Source organism: Aethalodelphis obliquidens, unplaced genomic scaffold (assembly GCF_003676395.1).
Source record: "Aethalodelphis obliquidens isolate GAN/ISIS:26980383/991018 unplaced genomic scaffold, ASM367639v1 scaffold14, whole genome shotgun sequence".
Classification (NCBI taxonomy): domain Eukaryota; kingdom Metazoa; phylum Chordata; class Mammalia; order Artiodactyla; family Delphinidae; genus Aethalodelphis; species Aethalodelphis obliquidens.
The window spans coordinates 27,716,444-27,740,648 of NW_020837958.1; the positions used below are offsets into that span (position 1 = coordinate 27,716,444).

The following is a 24,205-nucleotide window of genomic DNA, read 5'->3' on the forward strand; positions in this document are numbered from 1 at the left end:
CACCAAGCACTACCTCCTCATTTCTGCCTGTGTTCCACCTCAAGCCCAAAGAGTAAACGAGTGTTCTTTCTGCATTTGCCTTATGCCCTCCCCACCTCCCAGCTATCTCTCAGTTCTCTGGGTGTTCTTCTGTTCTCCTAATTACCTGAGCCTGGAGTCCTCTGTGACTCAGCTTGATAAGCATTCTCCAGTCATTTAGTCTGTCAGTGCTCACCAACCCTGTCATTTTTTCCCTTGGACATGCCTTGCAAAGCCAGCTGTTCCTGTCTGCTCCCTTGTGGCCGCCATCTACCATGGCCAGGTAGCTGTGCCCTCTTTCCTGGATCACTATACCAGCCTCTTAGTGATTTCTTGGTCCTTTGTCCTTCATCCATCATGCAGACTGGTAGACTCTAAACACTGCCCCACTTTTGAATTTAAAACTCCCTGAAGCTATCAGACCAAACATTCCAGCTCTTTCATAATCTAACCTTCCATCTCTAGTATGAGTTGTTCATACTGTCATACTGGGCTACTCATGTCTCCTACATATTTAGTGATTCTCTGCTCATGTATTCCCTCCATCTCTCTCTCCCTCCTTCATTGAAAAAAATATAATAACTATAAAGCATGCAAAGTTTTATTGGTTCAACAAGTACTGCTGTGTGAAAGGGAGGAATGGGGTTTTGGATTTGGTCATTTACCTACTGTGTGTTGATAGTTTGCATATATTTACCTTTTTTAATCTTCTTGATATTCCTGTGAGTTAGGTTGGGTTATGTTCATTTTATAGATGTGGAAACTGAGGCCCCAAGGAAAAAAAGCACATTCTCTTCTGCCGTGCCATGGACCTGGTGCTAGAGGTGGAGTGGTAGGTAGGAACTAAAAGGTCTCTAGGCTGACAGGAGGGGTAGGGCATGCACTCAAACAGCTGTCATGGAAAAAGATGCCTGTTGTCCTGAGAACTACAGATACAGTGCTATGGAAATTCTGAGGATGGTGAAATTTCTCCTAGCTGGAGGATTAGGGGAGACTTCATGGAGGAGGTAGAGTTCCACCGAGTGTGAAGGATGGGCAGTATTTGACAGAAGGATGTAGGAAGCCAGGCCAGGAAAGGAGGGACCAGTGTAGACAGAGGAACAGAGAGGGAAATGCCCTTGGTGTCAACAGAGATCATCAGTGAATGGTCCACTTTGGTTGGAACACAGAGTCCTTGTAGGGGACAACATGGTGGGATGTAAGGCTACAAACTTGAACTGTAGCCTGTTCATAGATGGACTTAAATATCTGGTTAAAAGATTCATGGTCTGGGGAATTCCCTGGCGGTCCAGTGGTTAAGACTCAGAGCTTTCACTGCTGTGGCCTGGGTTCAGTCCCTGGTCAGGGAACTAAGATCCCACAAGCCATGCGGTGTGGCCAAAAAAAAAAAAAAAAAAAAGATTCATGGTCTGTTCTATAGGCACAGGGGAGCTATTAGCACATTTCGAGCAGGTGAGTTGCTAGTCAAAGCTGAGATTTAGAAAGCTTACCTTGGGCACCCAATAAATTGGAGAGAAGAGGAAACAACAGAGAGAGGAAATAATTAGAAGCTATTGCAATTGTCCAGTACAGCTGTTCTGAGGGCCTGAAATAGCACAGTGACAATGGGGATGGAGAAAAGGGGCAACATGAGAGCAGAACCTGGAGACAGAATTACAGAACTTGGTGATTGGCTGGACTTGGGGCATGAGAGGAGGACTCAGAGATGATTCCGAGGTGACTGTGAGGATAGAGGAGGGTCAGAAGGGAAAACAGATTTGGGGGTGGGAAAGGCTGAGGTGGTGGTAGAGGATTTGTTCTGTTTTGTGCAGATGGAATTTTAGGTGCTGGTGAGTTGCCTGTTTCACATCTGTGTTCAGTGCTCTTCACCACTACTGCCGCCATCCCCTCTGTCCTTCCTCTTTACTAAGCAAACTTTTGGCTGTCTTTTATAGTCCAGCTGAATAAAGCCCTCTGGTGAAGGCTGTTTATCTTTGAATCGCTGATATACTGTCCACGCCACTGGATATTTCCCAAGTCCAATCTCCCCAGCATGTGCCGCCAGACACATACATATACCTGATACATGTGGGATGAGCGTCTGGTGGTTATAACTGACATTATCACAGCTGTAGTTCATGTTTGTATGAAAGTTTATAGAAACACATTGAATGGTCAGAAGTGTGTTGTCATTTCCTGTCAGTCCCCCTGATGGGGTCACTGAACCATTGACTCAGTAAACTGAAAAGGTTTTTAGGGAATAAGTGGTAAATTTTAGTTTAATAATAAACACAGTTGAAGACATTAGCACATATCAAATGGGAAAGTTGGGATGCTACTATAAGTAGATAGACTTTGTCAGAAATAATGGTCAAATTAAAATATATATATCAGGTGATATCCATACTGAGATTGATGTTTTGTGTGTGTTAAGAACAAAGACTCTTAGCATTGTACTTTGCATATAGCACTCAGTAAAGCTGGATTATATTATTACTGATGGAAAATATGAAACTGTAAAATGGAAAAAAAGCCATTTTTTAGTATAGGACCAACATTTTGATTAATACGGAAATATATACAATGTTTTTAAAGTGCCATTTAGAGGTCTAAAATCATTGTTAGTTGACGAATATAAAAATGTTTTGTTTGCTCCTAAAATTATCCTGGCTGACACATTTGGAGAGCATCAAATTCAGGAAATGTGGAAGAGTTGTTTTTCTCTTCTAAATATTTAGTGAAAGATAAAAGTGGTCTGGGGAAAAAAAGAGTACTTCCCCATCTTTCAACAATTTCCCATTTCCCCCTTTGTTTCTCTGGGTCATCAGATCTTCAATGCACAAAGCAGAAAGGGAGCTAGCATGTGTATCTACTTTATCGAGGGTACTAAATACAGGTAACTGAATTCAATTCTTGTGATAGTCCTGTGAGATTATTGCTATAATTCCAGCTATGCAGATGAGGAAATTGAGGCTTAGAAAGTCTTAGTAGCTTGGCCAAGTTCACAGAACTAACAGGTGCTAGAACCAGAAGTGAGACCTCTCTCACCTAGACTATTGCAGTAGCTTCCTGACAGTCTGTGATGGAAGAGCTCATACTCTTTCCCCCCTGCCATGCAACCTTCCTGCTGTGTGAGGCAGAGGGTGGCATGTTAGGGTTTCAGCTTCACGTTAGAACTGCCAGAACAAGTAACTCATTCAAAAATATTTGACCTCTGATTTGTTTGAAGGCAGGGCCAGATCCTTGAGTTCCTCAGTCACCATTGCTGCCTGCTACTCATTTTAAATACGTTTAAAAGTAGTGTTACGTTACTGTGAATACTCAGCCCTCCCAGTATGGCCCCTCTATAAGTGGGGCATATTGTAAGAAGGAACTTGACAAGAGAAATCTATGTAGCATAGCTTTTTGAAAACTTGGTTTCTTGCCTTTGGAATGTGTGTTTTAAGGTTTCAGATTGTGCTTTTGATAGAATGTTTACCCACATTAGAGACTAATGAGGCTCTCAGTCTTGTTCAAGTGGCAGAGAAAGAAAGGAATATGCAGTGGTGTGTTCTGTGCTGGGCTGAGGGCTCAGGTGGAGGCAGAAAAGTCAGACGGGAGGGGATGGGGCCAGTCAACCCACCCACACCAACCCCAGCCTTTCTATCATTATAAATTAGATTTGTTTTTTTCTAGAATCATATTAATGGAACCATATAGTATGTACTTTTTGTGTCTGGCTTCTTTCATTGAGCACAATGTTTTTGGGATTCATCCATGTTATGTTTATCAATGTATTTACCTTTTTTTTATTGATGGATAGTATTCATTTGTACCACAGTTTGTTTATCCATTTACCTGGTGTATTAGTTTTCTCTTGCTGAGTAAAAAATTACCACAAACTTAGTGGCTTAAAACAGCACCTCTTTATCAGCTGCTAGTTCTGTTGGTCAGAAGTCTGGGTGGGCTCCGCTGGGTTTTCTCTCAGGATTTCACAAAATCCAGGTATCAGCTGGGCTGGATTCTTATCTGGAGACTCTAGGGAAAAATCTTCTTCTAAGCTCATTCAGCTTGTTGGCAGATATCAGTTCCTTGTGGCTACAGGGCTGAGGTCCCATTTCCTTGCTGGTTGTTGGCCTGAGGTGGTTCTCAGCAAGTAGACGCTGCCCTCCAGTCCTTGCCCCTCCATCATCAAAGCCAGCAATGGTGCCTCAGGTCCTTCTTGTGCTTCGAATCTTTCTGAACTCTCCTCCTGCCATCAGCCAGAGAAAACTCTCTGCTTCCAAAGGGTGTGATTAAATTAGGCCCATGTAGCTGTCCAGTTTTCCCAGCACCACTTATTGAAGAGGCTGTCTTTTCTCCATTGTATATTCTTGTCTCCTTTATCAAAATAAGGTGACCATATGTGCATGGGTTTATCTCTGGGCTTTCTATCCTGTTCCATTGATCTATATTTCTGTTTCTGTGCCAGTACCATACTGTCTTGATTACTGTAGCTTTGTAGTATAGTCTGAAGTCTGGGAGCCTGATTCCTCCAGCTCCGTTTTTCTTTCTCAAGATTGCTTTGGCTATTCAGGGTCTTTTGTGTATCCATACAAATTGTGAATTTTTTTGTTCTAGTTCTGTGAAAAATGCCAGTGGTAGTTTGATAGGGATTGCATTGAATCTGTAGATTGCTTTGGGTAGTATAGTCATTTTCACAATGTTGATTCTTCCAATCCAAGAACATGGTATATCTCTCCATCTGTTCATATCATCTTTAATTACATGTAAAAGAATGAAATTAGAATACTCCCTAACACCATACACAAAAATAAACTCAAAATGGATTAAAGACCTAGATGTAAGGCCAGACACTATAAAACTTTTAGAGGAAAACATAGGCAGAACATTCTATGACATAAATCACAGCAAGATCCTTTTTGACCCACCTCCTAGAGAAATGGAAATAAAAACAAAAATAAACAAATGGAACCTAATGAAACTTAAAAGCTTTTGCACAGCAAAGGAAACTATAAACAAGATGAAAAGACAACCCTCAGAATGGGAGAAAATATTTTCAAACGAAGCAACTGACAAAGGATTAATCTCCAAAATTTACAAGCAGCTCATGCAGTCAATAACAAAAAAACAAAAACCCAATCCAAAAATGGGCAGAAGACCTAAACAGGCATTTCTCCAAAGAAGATATACAGTTTGCCAACAAACACACGAAAGAATGCTCAACATCACTAATCATTGGAGAAATGCAAATCAAAACTACAATGAGGTATCCCCTCACACCGATCAGAATGGCCATCATCAAAAAATCCACAAACAGTAAATGCTGGAGAGGGTGTGGAGAAAAGGGAACCCTCTTGCACTACTGGTGGGAATGTAAATTGATACAGCCACTTTGGAGAACAGTATGGAGGTTCCTTAAAAAACTAAAAATAGAACTACCGTACAACCTAGCAATCCCACTACTGGGCATATGCCCTGAGAAAACCGTAATTCAAAGAGTCATGTACCACAGTGTTCATTGCAGCTCTATTTACAATAGCCAGGACATGGAAGCAACCTAAGTGTCCATCGATGGATAAATGGATAAAGAAGATGTGGCACATATATACAATGGAATATTACTCAGCCATAAAAAGAGACAAAATTGAGTTATTTGTAGTGAGGTGGATGGACCTAGACCTTATTTCACTCATACAGAGTGAAATAAGTCAGAAAGAGAAAAACAAATACCGTATGCTAACACATATACATGGAATCTAAAAAAAAAAAAAAAAAAAGGTTCTGAAGAACCTAGGGGCAGGACAGGAATAAAGACACAGACATAGAGAATGGACTTGAGGACACGGGGAGGGGGAAGGGTAAGCTGGGACGAAGTGAGAGAGTGGCGTGGACATATATACACTACCAAATGTAAAATCGATAGCTAGTGGGAAGCAGCCACATAGCACAGGGAGATCAGCTTGGTGCTTTGTGACCACCTACAGGGGTGGGATAGGGAGGGTGGGAGGGAGATGCAAGAGGGAGGAGATGTGGAGATATATGTATGTGTATAGCTGATTCACTTTGTTATAAAGCAGAAACTAACACACCATTGTAGAGCAATTATACTCCAATAAAGATGTTAAAAAAATAAGTAAATAAAGTAAAAAAAGAAAAAAACAATTAGGCCCAGCTGGACACAGCCCTTCCACTTTTGGTAGACTTTCATTTTTAGAATGACCTTTTTGATTTTAAGCTGTACTTTGACATTTTAAGCATTTCTATCCATTGATCCTCATTCTGTCATCTCATTCTGCAACCTGATTCCTTTTCTTCCTGTCCTGTGGCCCTTGTACCATTCAAGTTTTCTCTTCCCCAGATTGAAAACACTTATTTTTTTTCCCTTTAGTTTTTACATGACATGTTGTAGCATAGCAGTAAGTGTACTCTCTGGAATCACACATAATTGGATTATATTCAGCTATGCCACCTACTAACTGAGATATTGGACAAGTTAACTTCTCTGAACCTTGGTTTCCTTATCTATGCATACGTTATAGGATTAATTCAGAGATTAAATGAACTAATGCATGCAAAGCTCTTAATTACTTTCCCATGTCACATTATATACACCCAATACATGGTAACCACTATTATTATTTCCATATTTTTACCCTTTTCCAATTTTGTTCTTTTTTTTTTCTGGATGTGATTTATTTTGGCGATGACCTTAATAAAATATGCTGCTCGAATTACACAAGTGTCTTAAAAAAGTTCAAAGTCCTTTATCCAGTAATTCTACTTTTTATAAAATTTATCTCAAGGAAATAATCAGAAATAAGCAAAAATTTTTGGTCAACAGTGTTTGTCACAACACAGTTTTTACTGGCAAAATATTGAAAGCAATCTAGGTAACTAAGAATAGGGAAATAATGAAATTACGGCACATTCCTATGATGCTATAAAGCCATAAAAATCACATTTTTAATGAAAGTGATGACATGGGAAACATAACATTTTGTTAAGTGCCAAAGTCATAATATAAAACAGAATATATAGCATGACCCTAACTGTGTTTCTGAAATTATGTATATTTTATTCACATACAGACAAATATTGTTAGGGAAAGGATTGAAAGGAAACATGCCATGTGTTAATAGTGAGTGGTGGGATTATAGGTGTTCTTTATTTTCCTCACTATATTTTTTTCGTAATAACTATGAACTTTTATAATCTGAAAAAAATTAATAAATTTTATTTTAAAATTATTTTCTGTATGGAGCCTAGAATAGAACCTGACAGGCCACAACTTTGTCATGAACCAGAAAAGTTGCAGAGTCACATCAGTAGATCAAGAGAGTACCTCTGATGGTCACTCAGCTGGGAACTGGCCTGAAGGCCATGGGATTCTAGGAGGCTGCCCCTGGGGACAGGGTGGCAGCACTCATTAGACTGTTGACTAATGGGGCTGCCCCTAGGAAGGAAGTCTGTCTGGCTGGGTCACATGGCATAGTCAGTTGCAGCAGATACAACAGTTACTCTTAGTGCCATATTCATTGTTACACTGCACACGTTTGTTATGATAAGCTTTGATGTCTCTGTCACATCTTATCTGCATCCTTGGCTTTTTAATCCCAGAAAGAATAAAGCCTTAGTATCTGGACCTCTAGACTTTGTTTTGTTTTGTTCCAATCAAAAAAGCAAAATTGATTCTTAGTGTGAGGGGCTCCAGGGCACCAGAGGGCCTCTTGGTCAGGGGCCACGTTCAGGTGGTCCTGCCCTACGCCTGGCAATGGCCCAGCCAAGCTCTACTGTGTAGCTGCTGAAGCAAAGGTAAAGATTCTTGCGTCCTGTGCACAATGGCTCAGAGTCAGCCTGCAGGCTTGTTTTTGTTGCTACTGTTGCTGGGGATAGAACTGAGAGGGGAAGGAGCTGTGTTGTCTCCCTCCACACACTAGGGGTCCACTTTCTAACTGTGCCCATCCTGGGGCATCACCCAGGGGCTTTTCCTCAGGCCTTGTGGGATCTACCTGTCTTGTTGTGGGAGGCCATTCTGTTTATCCAGTGACTCAAATTCTGAACATCTGAAGAATCATCTAGTCTCTGAATTCAACCATTACTTACAGAGCTCAAAGCATTTACAAGACCCTGGTAAGGAGTTGAGGAAATTCAGATAAATCCAGTGTCATTCATCTAGCATTTCCTGAGTATCTACTCTGTGTGTCAGATTCTGAGCCATGAACTGTGGGAGGTACACAGATGTGAGTGACTTTAATTCAACAAACATCTGATTAGGACCTACTATGTTCAGGGCACTCTGCAAGGCACTAGGGAAGTAGATTAATGAGACACAGTCTTCATGATTAAGGTAATCTGAGAAGAGAGAGACGCGGGAACCACTTAATAAAAAGTGGAATAAGTACTATTTCTATAGCAGGGCCCAGAGGAGAGAGTAATTACTTCTGAAGTGGCCTGGCTACTTACTGGCTATGTGCTTTTAGTCAAGGTATTTAACCATTCTATTCCTTAGTGAATGTATCAAATAAAGATATGATGAGTTAATTCCCATAAAGCGCCTAGAATGGGATTTAGCAGTCATAGATGTTAACAATCCTTTCCCTTCTCCTCTTCACCTCCCTCCTTCCCAAGGATGAATGGTGAAGGTTTCCCTGAACCGAGGGGACAGCATGAGCGAGGTGTGATGAGGAGCAGAGTGGCAGAATGGGTGTATGGGGTCTGATGAGTCTGGCTTGCAAGTACTTGTGGATAATTCTACGGGGAAAGAGACTAGAGAACTACACTAGGTCCAGACCATGGAGATCTTCAATACCAGACAAGGAATGTGGGTTTGGGCGGCAGAGAGCAAACTAATCCATGTGTACTTTCGGAAGAGTATCTTGGCAGAGCAAGGAGAGGTTGGGGAAGAGAGGGACACCACAGAAGCCGCTGCAGAATTCCAGGCAAGAGTGAAGGCCAGAAGTAAGACACTTTGATTCCCTTAGTGTGGTAGGGGCTGAGGAAGAGATTTAGTTCTGTTTCTGTGTGCCTGCCTGTGGGTTTCTTGCTGAAGGAACATTGGTTTGAGTGACAGTTTGTCCCATGTAGCCCGTAAATTTTAATATTCTAAGATTATGTTCAGTCTCTGACCTCAAGGCTGATCCACCCATACATTCCTGCCCACTTAGCTGCACTCATTGCATTGTATGTGAGGTGAGCATATATCTGAGACTTCCTGTGCTTGGACACCAGTGGCTTGCACAGAGCCGGGCAGCTGTGGAATCTGCTGAAATCTCAAATAGCCTCATTGCAGGGGAGCTTTTATGAAGAGAAGCATAATATTTAAAATCACAACAACAAAAATTCATATAAAGACATATTTTCCAGAGGCCTTATAATATAAAAAGAGTTGGATATCACAGGAGATGGAAGTAACATTTATTGAACTACGCCTAGGTATCAGGAGCTGGGGTGGGTTCTTTGGCATACTTGATCTCACTGAATCTTTGCAATCCTGTGATGCAGGTATTACTGTACCTGTTATACAGTGAAGGCTCAGAGGTGCAGTCTTTATGCCCAAGGTCAGGTGACTTAACAAGTGTCAGACTTGGGACCAGGCTCTTAATCTCCATGAGCCTCAATTTTCTCATCTACCTTCAATACCTTTACTTCTTTGCTCAGTTCCCCTGTATGAGACCAGTCCACTGTCCCACACACAGTCCAGCTGCTACCTTCCTTGCCCAGGATCCCATTCCCCACCAGGCCACTGCTGTCCAGCCAGGCTCTGAGCCCCCACTGGGCTGCTGCCGCCCCTGCTGAGCCACTTGCTTCACATGGGTTCCCGTCGTCCACTCCCCTACTTGGTCACCTTCCTTCCTTTTGGACTGAATTATTCAGGAAGGAAGGCTATACTTTTTACTTTACTTTTCTCTTTTTCTTTGTTTTGGTTGAAATATAACAAACACAGTAATATGTGCAGATCTTATGTATTCAACTCAATGAATTTTTACATTTGCATATACCTGTGCAATCACCCAAATTAGGCACCTCAGCAAGCCTCCCTCATGCCTCTTCTCAGATACATCCACCCCAAGATTACCACTGTTCCACACTTTCACCGTAGATTAGTTTTGCTTATTTAAATTTTTTTAAACGCCTTTATTGGAGTATAATTGCTTTACATTGTTGTGTTAGTTGCTTCTGTATAACAAAGTGAATATTTAATTTTTTAACTTTTTATTTTGAAATAATTTCAAATTTATAGAAAAGTTGCAAGAATAACATAAAGAACTCTCCAAATCCTTCACCCAGACACAGCATGTTTTTAACGTTTTACCACATTTGTGTGCATTTGTGTGTGTCTCTGTCTCTCTTTTCTAAAAATTTAACATTGGTAGAACACTGTTATCTAATCTACAGAGCGTCTTCAAATTTCTCCAGTTGTCTCAATTATATCTTTTATGACAATTTTTCACTTTTTTGTAGGATTCAATCCAGGATCATATATTGCATTTAATTGTCATGTCATTTTGGTTCCTTTAATTTGGAAGAGCTTTTCCTTATCTTTTATGACATTGATATTTTTAAGAGAACAGGACAGTTGTTTTTTATAATGGCCCTCAATTTGGTTCTATCTGATTTTTCCTCATGATTAGATTTCATTAGGCACTTTCAGCAGAAATACTAAATAAGTGATGTTTCTTTAATGCATCACATGAACAGGCAACTGATGTCGATTTATCCCATTGGCAGTGATGCTAACTTAGATCACTTGGGTAAGGTGGTGTCTGCCTCCTTTCTCTACCATAAAGCTACCATTTCTCCTTTCTTTGTAATTAAGTAATCTGTGAAGAGATACTGTGTGACTATGTAAATACCCTGTTCCTCTTCATACTTTTGCCCAGTAGTTTTAACATCCATTAATGATTCTTGCCTGAATTCACTATTACTATTGCAAAATTATTTTCTTGCCCAATTATTCCTTTTACATTTATAATTTTTTACATTGTACTATAATGAAGAGCTTTCCCTGCTCCCCTATTTATTATTCATAAGTATAATATGTACTTATGAATTTTTATTTTATTCAGTGAGTTATAATCTGTTGTCATTATTCATTTTGATGCCCAAATTTTCCCTGATTTAGCCAGTGGGAGATCCTTCAAGCTTCTGTGTCCTTTTGACATGTCCCTGTCATTCTTTAATCACTTCCTTTCTTCCTGGCCCAAATAGATGTTCCAGGCTCAAATTATTCTTTACCTGTCTCAACCCTGGAATCAGCCATTCCTTCAAGGAGCTCTGATTCTTCTTAGTTAAACAGTATTTAAAAGCCAAGATCAGTGCACCAAGTGACCTCATTGCTGTTGGGATGTCATTGCTTCTGGGCAATTTCATACTGATTTAACTCAGCCTGTGTGTGTGTGCATGTATAAAACTGTGAGTTCATACTGATACCTCTAATTCTTTGCGGTACGCGGGCCTCTTACTGTTGTGGCCTCTCCCATTGCGGAGCACAGGCTCCGGACGCGCAGGCTCATAGGCCATGGCTCACGGGCTCAGCCGCTCTGCGGCATGTGGGATCTTCCCGGACCGGGGCACGAACCCATGTCCCCTGCATCGGCAGGCGGACTCTCAACCCCTGCGCTACCAGAGAAGCCCCTGATACCTTTAATTCTAACTCTTGTGTCCACGAGGTTCTTCTTTGCCCTCTCTCATTACATATTTGTGTTTTCTTTGTCTGCAGTGAAAACTCTAGCTCCCAAGAACATTAATGTATTTCCCCATTTGCACAGTCCTAAAATATATACAAAATACTTTCAGAATTAATACATGCATACTGCTATGAAAAAAAAATGAATCCACTAAGTAGAGTTAAGGATGTTTTTAACAGCTCTTTTTGTTTTCAAACAGACCTTATTTAGTCAAAGTACTGTGTTTAAAAGTTACTGGGGGGTGTGGTAAGAGGGGAGTTAGCGTCTCCCCACAACTAGGGAGTCTGCCGGCCGCTGGTGGGGAACTCTGACCCCCAAGGAAACGGGAGGAACCCCAAAGTGAACCGGTAGGACGTAGGGGGACGGAGGGGGGAGGAGCAGTGGAGGCCAGACAAGATCAGTGCCCCCCCCCTCGGGCTTCCCTGGTGGCACAGTGGTTGAGAGTCCGCCTGCCGATGCAGGGGATACGGGTTCGTGCCCCGGTCCGGGAAGATCCCACATGCCGCGGAGCGGCTGGGCCCGTGAGCCATGGCCTATGAGCCTGTGCGTCCGGAGCCTGTGCTCCGCAACGGGAGAGGCCACAACAGTGAGAAGCCAGTGTACCACAAAAAAAAGAAAAAAGATCAGTGCCCCTGAGGCCAGGGAGATCAGGAGAGGCAGGTGGGAGGGGCCCTGTGGGAGGAGTGAGAGAGGAGCGGAGGGCGATTGCCCTGCCCACTTGGGCACGGGGAGCCTGCTGAGCTCCCTGGCTGGTCCCCTGCCCTCCAAGGCCCCGCCTTCCCCCCACCAGCAGCATTGGTCCTGGGGAGGCAGGGAGATAGGAGAGGCAGGTGGGAGGGGCCCTCCCAGACCCCAGACTGGAGGAGCAGTCTGGCGTTTGACCAGACTGAGGGGCAAAGTAGCGTTTGCCCTGCCTACTTGAGCCCAGGAAGCCTGCTAGGCTCCCAGGTGAGATCCCCTGCCCTCTGAGACCAGGGTGGGGGGCACGCCTGGGCCCCTTCTGTTCCTTGAGCCTAAGCTACACACCCCCACAGCCCCCAGGGCCTTTTCCAGCCCTGTGGGTCCTGAGCATTGGCCCTGCCCACCGCCCAAATCTCGCCCTTGCTTAGGCCCCGCTCTCCACGCCCAAGGCCTTCCCCCCAACCCCTGCCTTTTTTTTTCTTTCTTTTCCCTCCTCTTTTTTACTATTGTGGTACTGATGTACTTTCCGGCTGTTGATTCATCTATGTTTTTATTTTTACATTCTTTCTAACATATCTGTTCGTTTCCTAGTCTAATTTTATTTTTTACTTTGTTATTTTTCTCTCTCTTTTTTTTTTGCCACCCCATGCAGCTTGCGGGATCTTGATTCGTGAGCTGGGGATTGGGGGGAGGCTCCTGCGGTGGGAGCTCTCAGTCCAAACCACTGGACTAACAGAGAATCTCAGAACCCAGGGAATATTCATCCGAGTGAGGTCTCACAGAGTTCCTCATCTCAGCACCAAGACCCAGCTCTACCCAATAGCCTACAAACTCCAGTGTTGGAAGCCTCAGGCCAAACAACCAGTAAAACAGAACACAATCCCACTCATAAAAAAAAAAAAGAAGGCAAAAAAAATATCTCACAGATGAAGGAGCAAGGTAAAAACCTACAAGACCAAATAAATGAAGAGGAAATAGGCAATCTACCTGAAAAAGAATTCAGAGTAATGATAGTAAAGATGATCCAGAATCTCGGAAATAGAATGGAAGCACAGATTGAGAAAATATAAGAAATGTTAACAAAGAGCTAGAAGGACTAAAGAACCAACAAACAGAGATGAACAACACATAACTGAAATGAAAAATACACTAGAAGGAATCAATAACAGAATAATGGAGGCAGAAGAACAAATAAGTGAGCTGGAAGACAAAATGGTGGAAATAACTGCTGAGGAGCAGAATAAAGAATGAAAAGAATTCAAGGCAATCTCAGAGACCTCTGTGACAACACTAAATGCACCAACATTCGCATTATAGGGTCCCAGAAGAAGAAGAGAATAAGAAAGGGTCTGAGAAAATATTTGAAGAGATTATAGTGGAAAACTTCCCTAACATGGGAAAGGAAATAGTCACCCAAGTCCAGGTAGCACAGAGAGTCCCATACAGGATAAACCCTAGGAAAAACACACCAAGACACATATTAATCAAACTAACAAAAATTAAATTCGAAGAAAAAATATTAAAAGCAGCAAGGGAAAAACAACATACAAAGGACTCCCCATAAGGTTATCAGGTGATTTTTCAGTGGAAACTCTGCAGGCCAGAAGGGAGTGGCAGGATATACTTAAAGTGATGAAAGAGAAAAATCTACAACCAAGATTACTCTACCCAGCAAGGATCTCATTCAGATTTGATGGAGAAGTCAAAAGCTTTTCAGACAAACAAATCTAAGAGAATTCAGCACCACCAAACCAGCTTTAAAACAAATGCTAAAGAAACTTCTCTAAGCGGGAAACACAAGAGAAAGAAAAAGACCCACAAAAACAAACCCAAAACAATTAAGAAAATGGTCATAGGAACATACATATCTATAATAACCTTGAATGTAAATGGATTAAATGCCCCAAACAAAAGACACAGACTGGCTGAATGGATACAAAAACAAGACCCATATATATGCTGTCTACAAGAGACCCACTTCAGACACATACAGACTGAAAGTGAAGGGACAGAAAAGATACTCCATGCAATTGGAAATCAAAAGAAAGCTGGAGTAGCAATACTCATATCAGATAAAATAGACTTTAAAATAAAGACTGTTACAAAAGATAAGGAGGGACACTACATAATGATCAAAGGATCAACCCAAAAGGAAGATATAACAATTATAAATGTGGATGCACCCAACACAGGAGCATCCCAGTACATAAGGCAAATCTAACAACCATGAAAGGAGAAATCGACAGTAATACAATAATAGTAGGGGACTTTAACATCCCCCTTACACCAATGGACAGATCATCCAAAAAGAAAATAAATAAGGAAACACAAGCTTTAAATGACACAACTGAGCAGATAGATCTAACAGATATTTATAGAACATTCCACCCAAAAGTGGCAGAATACACTTTATTCTCAAGTGCACATGGAACATTCTCCAGGATAGATCACATCTTGGGTCACAAGTCAAGCCTCAGAAAATTTAAGAAAATTGAAATCGTATCAAGCATCTTTTCTGACCACAACACTGTGAGATTGGAAATCAATTACAGGTAGAAAACTGTAAAAAACACAAATACATGGAGGCTAAACGGTGTGCTACTAAATAACCAAGAGGTCACTAAAGAAATCAAAGAAGAAATTTTAAAAATACATAGAAACAAATGACAGCAAAAACACGACAACACAAAACCTATGGGACACAGCAAAAGCAGTTTTAAGAGGGAAGTTTATAGCAATTTCAACCTCACCTCAAGAAACAAGAAAAATCTCAAATAAACAATCTAAGCCTACACTTAAAACAACTAGAGAAAGAAGAACAAAGAAAACCCAAAGTCAGTAGAAGGAAAGAAATCATAAAGATCAGAGCAGAAATAAATGAAATAGAAATGAAGAAAACAATAGCAAAGATCAGTAAAACTAGAAGCTGGTTCTTTGAGAAGATAAACAAAAATTGATAAACCCTTAGCCAGACTCATCAAGAAAAAGAGGGAGAGGACTCAAATCAATAAAATTAGAAATGAAAAAGGAGAAATCACAACTCACACTGTAGAAATACAAAGGATTATAATACAAAGGATTATAAGAAATACAAAGGATTATAAGAGATTAGTCTCTTATAATATGCCAACTATATGCCAATAAAATGCACCACCATGAAGAAATGGACAAATTCTTGGAAAGGTACAATTTTCCAAGACTGAACCAGGAAGAATTAGAAAATATAAACAGACGTATCACAAGTAATGAAATTGAAACCGTAATTACAAATCTTCCAACAAACAAAAGTCCAGGACCAGATGGCTTCACAGGCGAATTCTATCAAACATTTAAAGAAGAGCTAACACCTATCCTTCTCAAACTCTTCCAAAAAATTGCAGAGGGATAAACACTCCCAAATTCATTCTACGAAGCCACCATCACCCTGATACCAAAACCAGAAAAAGGTATCATAAAAAAAGAAAATTATAGACCAATATCACTGATGAACATAGATGCAAAAATCCTGAACAAAATACTAGCAAACAAAATGCAACAGCACATTAAAAGGATCATACACCATGATCAAGTGAGATTTATCCCAGGGATGTAAGGATTCTTCAATATACGCAAATCAATCAGTGTGATACACCACATTAACAAATTAAGGAATAAAAACCATATGATCATCTCAATAGATGCAGAGAAAGCTTTTGACAAAATTCAACACCGATTTATGATAAAAACTCTCCAGAAAATGGGCATAGAGGGAACCTATCTCAACATAATAAAGGCCATATACGACAAACCCACAGCAAACATCATCCTCAATGGTGAAAAACTGAAAGCATTTCCACTAGGATCAGAAACAAGACAAGGATGTCCACTCTCGCCACTGTTATTCAACATAGTTTTGGAAGTCCTAGCCACAGCAATCAGAAGAAAAAGAAATAAAAGGAATACAAATTGGAAAAGAAGAAGTAAAACTGTCACTCTTTGCAGATGACATGATACTATACATAGAAAATCCTAAAGATGCCACCAGAAAACTACTAGAACTAATCAATGAATTTGGTAAGGTTGCAGGATACAAAATTAATGCACAGAAATCTCCTGCATTCCTATACACCAACAACGAAAAGTCAGAAAGAGAAATTAAGGAAATACTGCCATTTACCATTGCAACAAAAAGAATAAAATACCTAGGAATAAACCTGCCTAAGGAGGCGAAGACTTGTACTCAGAAAATTATAAAACACTGATGAAAGAAATCAAAGATGACATAAACAGGTGGAGAAATATATCGTGTTCTTGGATTGGAAGAATCAATATTGTGAAAATGACTATACTACCCAAAGCAATCTACAGATTCAGTGCAATCCCTATCAAGCTACCAATGGCATTCTTCACGGAATTAGAACAAAAAATTTTACAATTTGTATGGAAACACAAAAGACCCCAAGTAGCCAAAGCAATCTTGAGAAAGAAAAACAGAGTTGGGGGAATCAGGCTCCCCGACTTCAAACTATACCACAAAGCTACAGTAATCAAGACAGTATGGTTCTGGCACAAAAATAGAAATATAGATCAGTGGTACAGGATAGAATGCCCAGAGATAAACCCACACATGTATGGGAACTTAATTTACGACAAAGGAGTCAAGAATATACAGTGGAGAAAAGACAGCCTCTTCAGTAAGTGGTGCTGGGAAAACTGTACAGCTGTTCATGTAAAAGAATGAAATTAGAACACTACCTAACACCATACACAAAAATAAACTCCAAATGGATTAAAGACTTAAATGTAAGACCAGACACTATAAAACTTTTAGAGGAAAACATAGGAAAAACACTCTTTGACATAAACCACAGCAAGATCTTTTTTGACCCACTTCCTAGAGTAACAGAAATAAAAAGAAAAATAAACCAATGGGACTTAATTCAACTTAAAAGCTTTTGCACAACAAAGGAAACTATAAACAAGACAAAAAGACAACCCTTAGAATGGGAGAAAATATTTGCAAATGAGACAACAGATGAAGGATTAATCTCCAAAATATACAAACAGCTCATGGAGCTCAATATCAAAATAACAAACAATCCAGTTAAAAAATGGGCAGAAGACCTAAATAGACATTTAACCAAGGAAGACATACAGATGGCCAAGAGGCACATGAAAAGATGCTCAACATCACTAATTATTAGAGAAATGCAAATTAAAACTACCATGAGGTATCACCTCACGCCGGTCAGAATGGCCATTATCAAAAAAGCTAGAAACAATAAATGCTTGCAAGGGTGTGGTGAAAAGGGAACCCTCCTACACTGTTGGTGGGATTGTAAATTGATACAACCACTATGGAAAACAGTATGGAGGTTCCTTAAAAAAGTAAAAATAGAACTACCATATGACCCAGCAATTCCACTGCTGGGTATATACCCTGAGAAAACCATAATTCAAAAAGAGATATGCACCACAATGTTCATTGCAGCACTATTTATAATAGCCAGGACATGGAACCAACCTAGATGTCCATCAACAGATGAATGGATGAAGAAGATGTGGCACATATGTACAATGGAATATTACTCAGCCGTATAAAGAAACGAAATTGAGTTATTTGTAGTGAGGTGGATGGACCTAGAGTCTGTCATACAGAGTGAAGTGAGAAAGAGAAAAACAAATACCGTACGCTAACGCATATATATGGAATCTAAAAAAAAAAAAAGTGGTACCGATGAACCTAGTTGCAGGGCAGGAATAAAGAGGTAAACATAGAGAATGGACTTGATGACATGGGTGGGAGGGCGAAGCTGGGGCAAAGTGAGAGTAGCATCGACATATATATACTACCGAATATAAAATAGTTGGCTGGTGGGAAGCAGCAGCATAGCACAGGGAGATTGGCTCGGTGCTTTGTGATGACCTAGAGGGGTGGGATAGGGAGGATGGGAGGGAGGCACAAGAGGGAGGGGATATGGGGACATGTGTATGCATATGGCTGATTTGCTTTGTTGTGCAACAGAAACTAACACCGTATTGTGAAGCAATTATACTCCAATAAAGATCTATTAAAAAAAAAGTTACTAGGATTGGTTCTTTTTTCCCCTCCTTCAGAACAATTATATTATTTATTTGAAATAAGTTTGCCTATTTTTGAGCTTCACATAGATAGTGTCATACAATATTTACTCTTCTGTGTTTCTTTTGTTCACTACTTTCTTGAAGATTAATCCATGTTTTGAATAGCAGTAGGGTTTTTTCCCCATTGTTATAAAGTATTCTGATTATATTACACTTTATTCATGCTACTGATGATCAGTATTTGGGTAATTTTATGTTTTTATTTATTATGAATAAAGCAGCTGTGAACATTCTTGTACATGTCTTTTGATGGAAGTAAGTAATTGTTTATTTTGGGTACTTGGGTACTTGGGAAGTAAGTATCGTTTGTTTTGTGTGTGTGTGTGTGTGTATATATGCATATGTATAGGTATGTATTTACCTTTAGTAGATACTGCCAAACAATTTTTCAGTGCAGTTGTTGAATTTATATTCCTTCCAGCAATGTAAGAGATTTCCACATCCTCACCAGCACTTGGTATTGGCAGTCTTTTTAAATTTCAGCCTGTGTTGGCTATTAGGGAAAGGGTTCAGTTTTTTTTGTTGTTTTTTACATCTTTATTGGAGCATAATTGCTTTACAATGTTGTGTTAGTTTCTGCTGTATAACAAAGTGAATCAGCTGTATGTATACATATATCCCCATACCCCCTCCCTATCCCACCCCTCTAGATGGTCACAAAGCACCCAGCTGATCTCCCTGTGCTATGCGGCTGCTTCCCACTAGCAATCTGTTTTACATTTGGTAGTGTATGTATGTCCATGCCACTCTCTCACTTCGCCCCAGCTTCCCCTCCCCCCTCACCCCCCACTGTGTCCTCAAGTCCATTCTCTACATCTGCTCTTTATTCCTGTCCTGCCACTAAGTTCATCAGAACCATTTTTTTTTAGATTCCATTTATATGCATTAGCATACGGTATTTGTTTTTCTCTTTCTGACTTACTTCACTCTGTGTGACAGACTCTAGGTCCATCCTCCTCACTACAAATAACTCAATTTCGTTTCTTTTTATGGCTGAGTAATATTCCATTGTATATATGTGCCACATCTTCTTTATCCATTCATCTGATGATGGACACTTAGGTTGTTTCCATCTCCTGGCTATTGTAAATAGAGCTGCAGTGAACATTTTGGTACATGACTCTTTTTGAATTATGGTTTTCTCAGGGTATATGCCCAGTAGTGTGATTGCTGGGTCATATGGTAGTTCTATTTTTAGTTTTTTAAGGAACCTCCATACTTTAGGATTCAGTTTTTTTGAGAAGCATGCTGTAGGATGTTTGGCTGGCCCGAATCTGTTAATTACCTGTCTTGAGGTTGGCTGTTCAGCTCTCATGGTTGCATCCTGTTCTCAAGGGCATAAGTAACTTACTGGTGTTGCCTTTACTGAAATTCAGATGCATTGTTGTGTTAGGCGCTTTTAGTCTGTAAGGATCAGAGATACTCTCAGGTTACTTTAGTATTGTAAGGATGGTCATCAGTACTGGAAACAGGTGAAGCAAATGCCTTATAAAAGAACAACTGGAAGGTCACTTAGAACACAAGGCAGCTCAAAAATCTAGACTTTCTTGCACCGTCAGCAATAGGATCTAGAAAACTCACATTCCAGTGACCTAGCTACTCTTCTTTAGTTTGTTCCTGCTGCTTCTGACTCTTCTGCCAGTAGCTCCTCTGTATATTAACCTTTCTTGGGTCTATATCTTCCAGCTACGGCTCCAGCTACCACCTAGAGGACTCACACCCTACAACCTTTTTCAGGCAGAATCTCCACATTAAGCCACTTCACAGGCTGTGGCCAATCTATGCATTAACCTGCTTTGGGCAGGTATCCACCCATAGCCCATCCACACCAATTAGGCCACAGGTGCACATAGTATCAATATAACTTAGGAGAAAGGAATTTTCTTAGAAGTGCACTATAGGAAAAGCAAGCATTCCGAGTGCCTGTTTAGTTTAATTGTGTATATTAAATACAAATTCAGTAGACATTTCTCAAGTCCTCTCCGTATCTGCCAGTAGAGTAACTGTTGAAGAAGGAAATGAACTGTTCATAGTGAACCTATGCCAGTTCCTAACACTTATAGTTTCCTTTTACATGTTCCCAAATTATGTATTTTATATGTTCTGGAAATGTATCTGCAGAACAGGGTCAAACTCAAAGTGAATTTTATTCTGTGGAAGTTGGGGGGTGGTGTGAAAGGGTTTTAGGATGTATGAGATTCACTTGTTTGTTAATATCCCATTTTAAAGATGAGGGAACTGAAGTCCAGAGAGGTGAAGAGATTTGCCCAAGGTCATATGACTAGGAAGTGGCAGGGCAAGGACTCAAATCCAGGTCTTCTGGTTCCATACTTAGAGCGCTTCCCACTACCCAACACTGCCTGGGGAGACATACCCTACCGCCACACTCAAATTATTAACAGTACAAAGGAGGTTTGACAAAAGCAAACTTTAGCCAAGGCAACTGGTAGGACTTGAGAGAAGGCAGATCTTTTAGGGGCTGAGATGATCTGGGAGACTTCCTCAAGGCAGTGGGTTTTGAACTGGGTCTTGTAACGTTGGTAAGGTTTAGAATGGTATGGAAAAGGGAGAATGGTGCAAATAACTGTGCAAAAGCTATGCTTTTAGGTAGCTCTTAAAAGCATCCAGGTTGGAGTGAAAAGGACTGAGCCTAGGGGTAAAGCTCCGTTGGCTGACAGGACTGCACTTTGCTGTAAAACATGTCCAGACTCCCAGCCTGCTTTTCTAACAGGTTTGGAAATTCTGGTTTGTCTTCCCAGAGTTCTAAGCAGATGTCAACTGGGTTAGGGCAGAGCTCAGCAAAGGCTGCACTGAAGCGCCCATTCCCTTCCCTGTTAACCCCGGCCAATGAGACGCTGCCGTTCTGAAGCTGCTTCCCAGCCTGCTTTTTCCCCCCGGGCTGGGCGGTGCCTGCCAAAGACTAGCCGTGAGGGTGGGAGCCTGGGCGGAGCAGCCGAAGACTTCCCCAGCAGAGTCCCCCACGGAATGGACGCCCCACCCCGCCGTCACGTGGCTCCACACGTGCGCGTCGTTGCCATAGCATCAGCCGGCGCCCAGTCCCATTGGCGTGAGGCGGAACCAATCAGTAGGCCCCTCAGGCTGCTGCGCGCCATGGGGGCTTCCTGAGCTGACGCCCCGGTGCTGGGATGAAGCTGAGGATGGTCCCTGGTTGGTGATGGGGACAAGTCTCGGGTCCTGGCTTCTGCCTGGTTCCTCTCCTTGGAATCTCAGTGCTTCTTCCCCTGAGTCATGGTCGCACCCCGCCCCACTCTGATTTCCCCGTTCAAAGTGTGCAGAGTTGAACAACCTGGTGGAGTTCCCCGAGAGGTGATAGCTTCCACAGCGAAGGCACAGGACAAATGTTTGTTGCCGTTTTACAGCCATTTCTCCCAAGAAAAAGCCCTGGAACAGCCCTTGATAGATCCAGAGGTGGGTACTCCTAGCCCCAGGAAGATGTTTGAGCCTAGTAAACCTGGGGCTCTCCCAGCATAAGATCCCTTGATAATTGGCACAGGGTTGCCAGATGTAAGAACTGGGTGGCGGTGTATTTCCATGCTGAATGGGAATAGGAAGGGTTTAGACAGTTAACAGGACAAAGTTTGAACGAGAATCGTCACAGAATTCTGCACCTCCACCAGCTGTAACACACTGGTAAGTTACCTTATCTCTCTGAACCCCAATTGCCTCATTTGTAAAGCAGTTGTAACAAAGAAATCTTAGATTTAGTATAAGTTTAAATGAAATAATACAAGCAAAGCAGTTAGCCAGGTACCTGGCCATAAGCTCTCAATAAGGGCCTGTCAGCTGTTTTTAGAAGTGGTACAAGTGTACGGGTGGAAACTGAAGTGCTCACATTCAACATTTGGCAAATATTTTTACATTTATCTACTTTTTGCTTATTCATTTAGTTATTCATTCATTTAACCCATTAATGTATTCAGCATATATTTACTGGGCATCTACTACCAGTCAATTCTTACCGCAGTTCATCCCTGTCCAACTGTATTTAGTGGGTTGCAGCCCCAAGGGGAGTTGCGGCTCCCTTCACAAGAGCTGATGGAGTCTAGCTTGGCAGGAGGGGTGCTGGGAGATCTTGTCCCTGTGGCAGTTGGGGCTTTGGAAGTTGTTTTTTGCAGCTCTGCCTCATCAGGCTCAGTTGCCTGAACAGAGCAGACCCCTCTAGTACTTGAGCAGCACTGAGACAGGACAACTTTCCACAGGCTCCTCTGTCCCCCATCCCTCACCCTTGGGGAGGTGTGCCCCCTGTATCTTGAAGGCCCCATCCAGCAAGCCGGAACCCACTTTCTCTACTGTGGGACTCTGTCACCTAGGACTGACCTCTGTTGGTGGCCCACTGTGCTTTGCTGTCCTAGGATTCCTGGAACAATCCTGTGCTTTTGATACCCCATCATCTCTACACTCTATTTTTTTAGTGCCCTTGCAGCCCTCACTGTGCATCTCAGTGCCTGTCTCCATTTGCCTGGAGTCTCCACACCACGACTCACACTTGTTTTGGGACCATCTAACTTCTCTGGGCCATCGTCTTTGGCCCCCTTCATGCCCTGTACTTGGGCTGTGTGGCAGGGATGTTACTGGGCAGGCACCCTGCTGGATCTCTGAGAGACAGAGGTGCTTAACACACACAGTTCATAAGCAGACATCTCATGTGTGCTAAGGGCCCTGATGCGTGGCACTGTGCCAGGAGGTGACCTAAGCAATCTTAGAGGATTTTGCTAGATGGACAGTGGGAGAAAGGGAAGTCACATCAAGGAGACTAGCATGCATAAAAGCCTGAAATCACATGATATTCGTACAGAAAATGTAGTGTGAATAGAAAAAAGGGAATATGTTCTTTGGGGTTGAGAGCTCATGAGTAGCAGGGGGAAGAAGTGAGGCCAGAGAGGTAAACAGGGGCCTACACTCGAGGGCCTTGTGAGCCATACTGTGTACTTTAGACTTTGCCCTTCCAATGCTGGGATCCTGTGGAGGGTTTTCTATAGGGGCATGGCATGTGCAGAGTTGTATGTAAGGAAGGTGAGACCCATGGCTGTGAGGGGATGGGTTGTCTCATTTGTCCTCTAGCAATTCTGTAAGGCAGATGGGAAAATACTGTTTTCTACTTTTTATGCCTGAGAATGCTGAAGCTCCAGAGGTTAAATACCTTGCCAAAGTTCTCAGAACCCGAAAGCAGAGGACCTAGGATTCACCTGGCTTCCTGGATCTGAATCCCTTTCTCATGGGCACACTGCCATTGTTAACAGAGTCTTCTAGAAAGCTGGGCAGTGAGTAGATGCTGACAGAAGCAATGTGAAGCAAATGGTCATTGATACAATCTTGTTGAAGGAGTGTAGTGCTGGGATTTTGTGGCCTGTGGTGTTCAGTCTCCTCACCTCTGTGCCAGTGCATGGACAGCAAGAAACAGCGGGGAGCTTTGAGCTTCAAGTGCAACATTGCCTTGACAAAATCCATTTATCACTGTCTCGCTCATTAATTCACAGCAGCGTCTCCTGCCTGACGCTGGCATTTGTCAGTGGCTTGTTTCTGGAAGCCCCTGGTCTTCAAGGCTGGTCACCTCTGCAGCCCTCAGCCCCAGGGTGAGCCCGGGCAGTCAGAGGCAGGTCCTTTCCGCCTACATTTTGTAAAATGAAATAACTTTATTTTTTAAAACACAAAGGTAGCGTGACCTAGCAGTACAGAACATGAGCTTGGAGATAGGCAAACCTGGGTTTTAGATC

General features: G+C 41.8%; 1 protein-coding gene across 6 annotated transcripts in view; it reads left to right on the top strand.

The window, feature by feature from the left end:
• The window catches only part of SERGEF (secretion regulating guanine nucleotide exchange factor), a 218,041-nt gene that overhangs the window by 107,495 nt on the left and 86,341 nt on the right, over positions 1-24,205 (top strand). The window contains exon 10 of one of the 6 annotated variants that reach the window (XM_027115260.1): positions 23,969-24,064. The exons of the other annotated variants lie outside the window; for them this stretch is intronic. Within the exon in view, the coding sequence (XP_026971061.1) occupies positions 23,969-24,064 (96 nt within the window). The remainder of the gene's footprint in view (positions 1-23,968; positions 24,065-24,205) is intronic. 6 annotated transcript variants of the gene reach the window in all.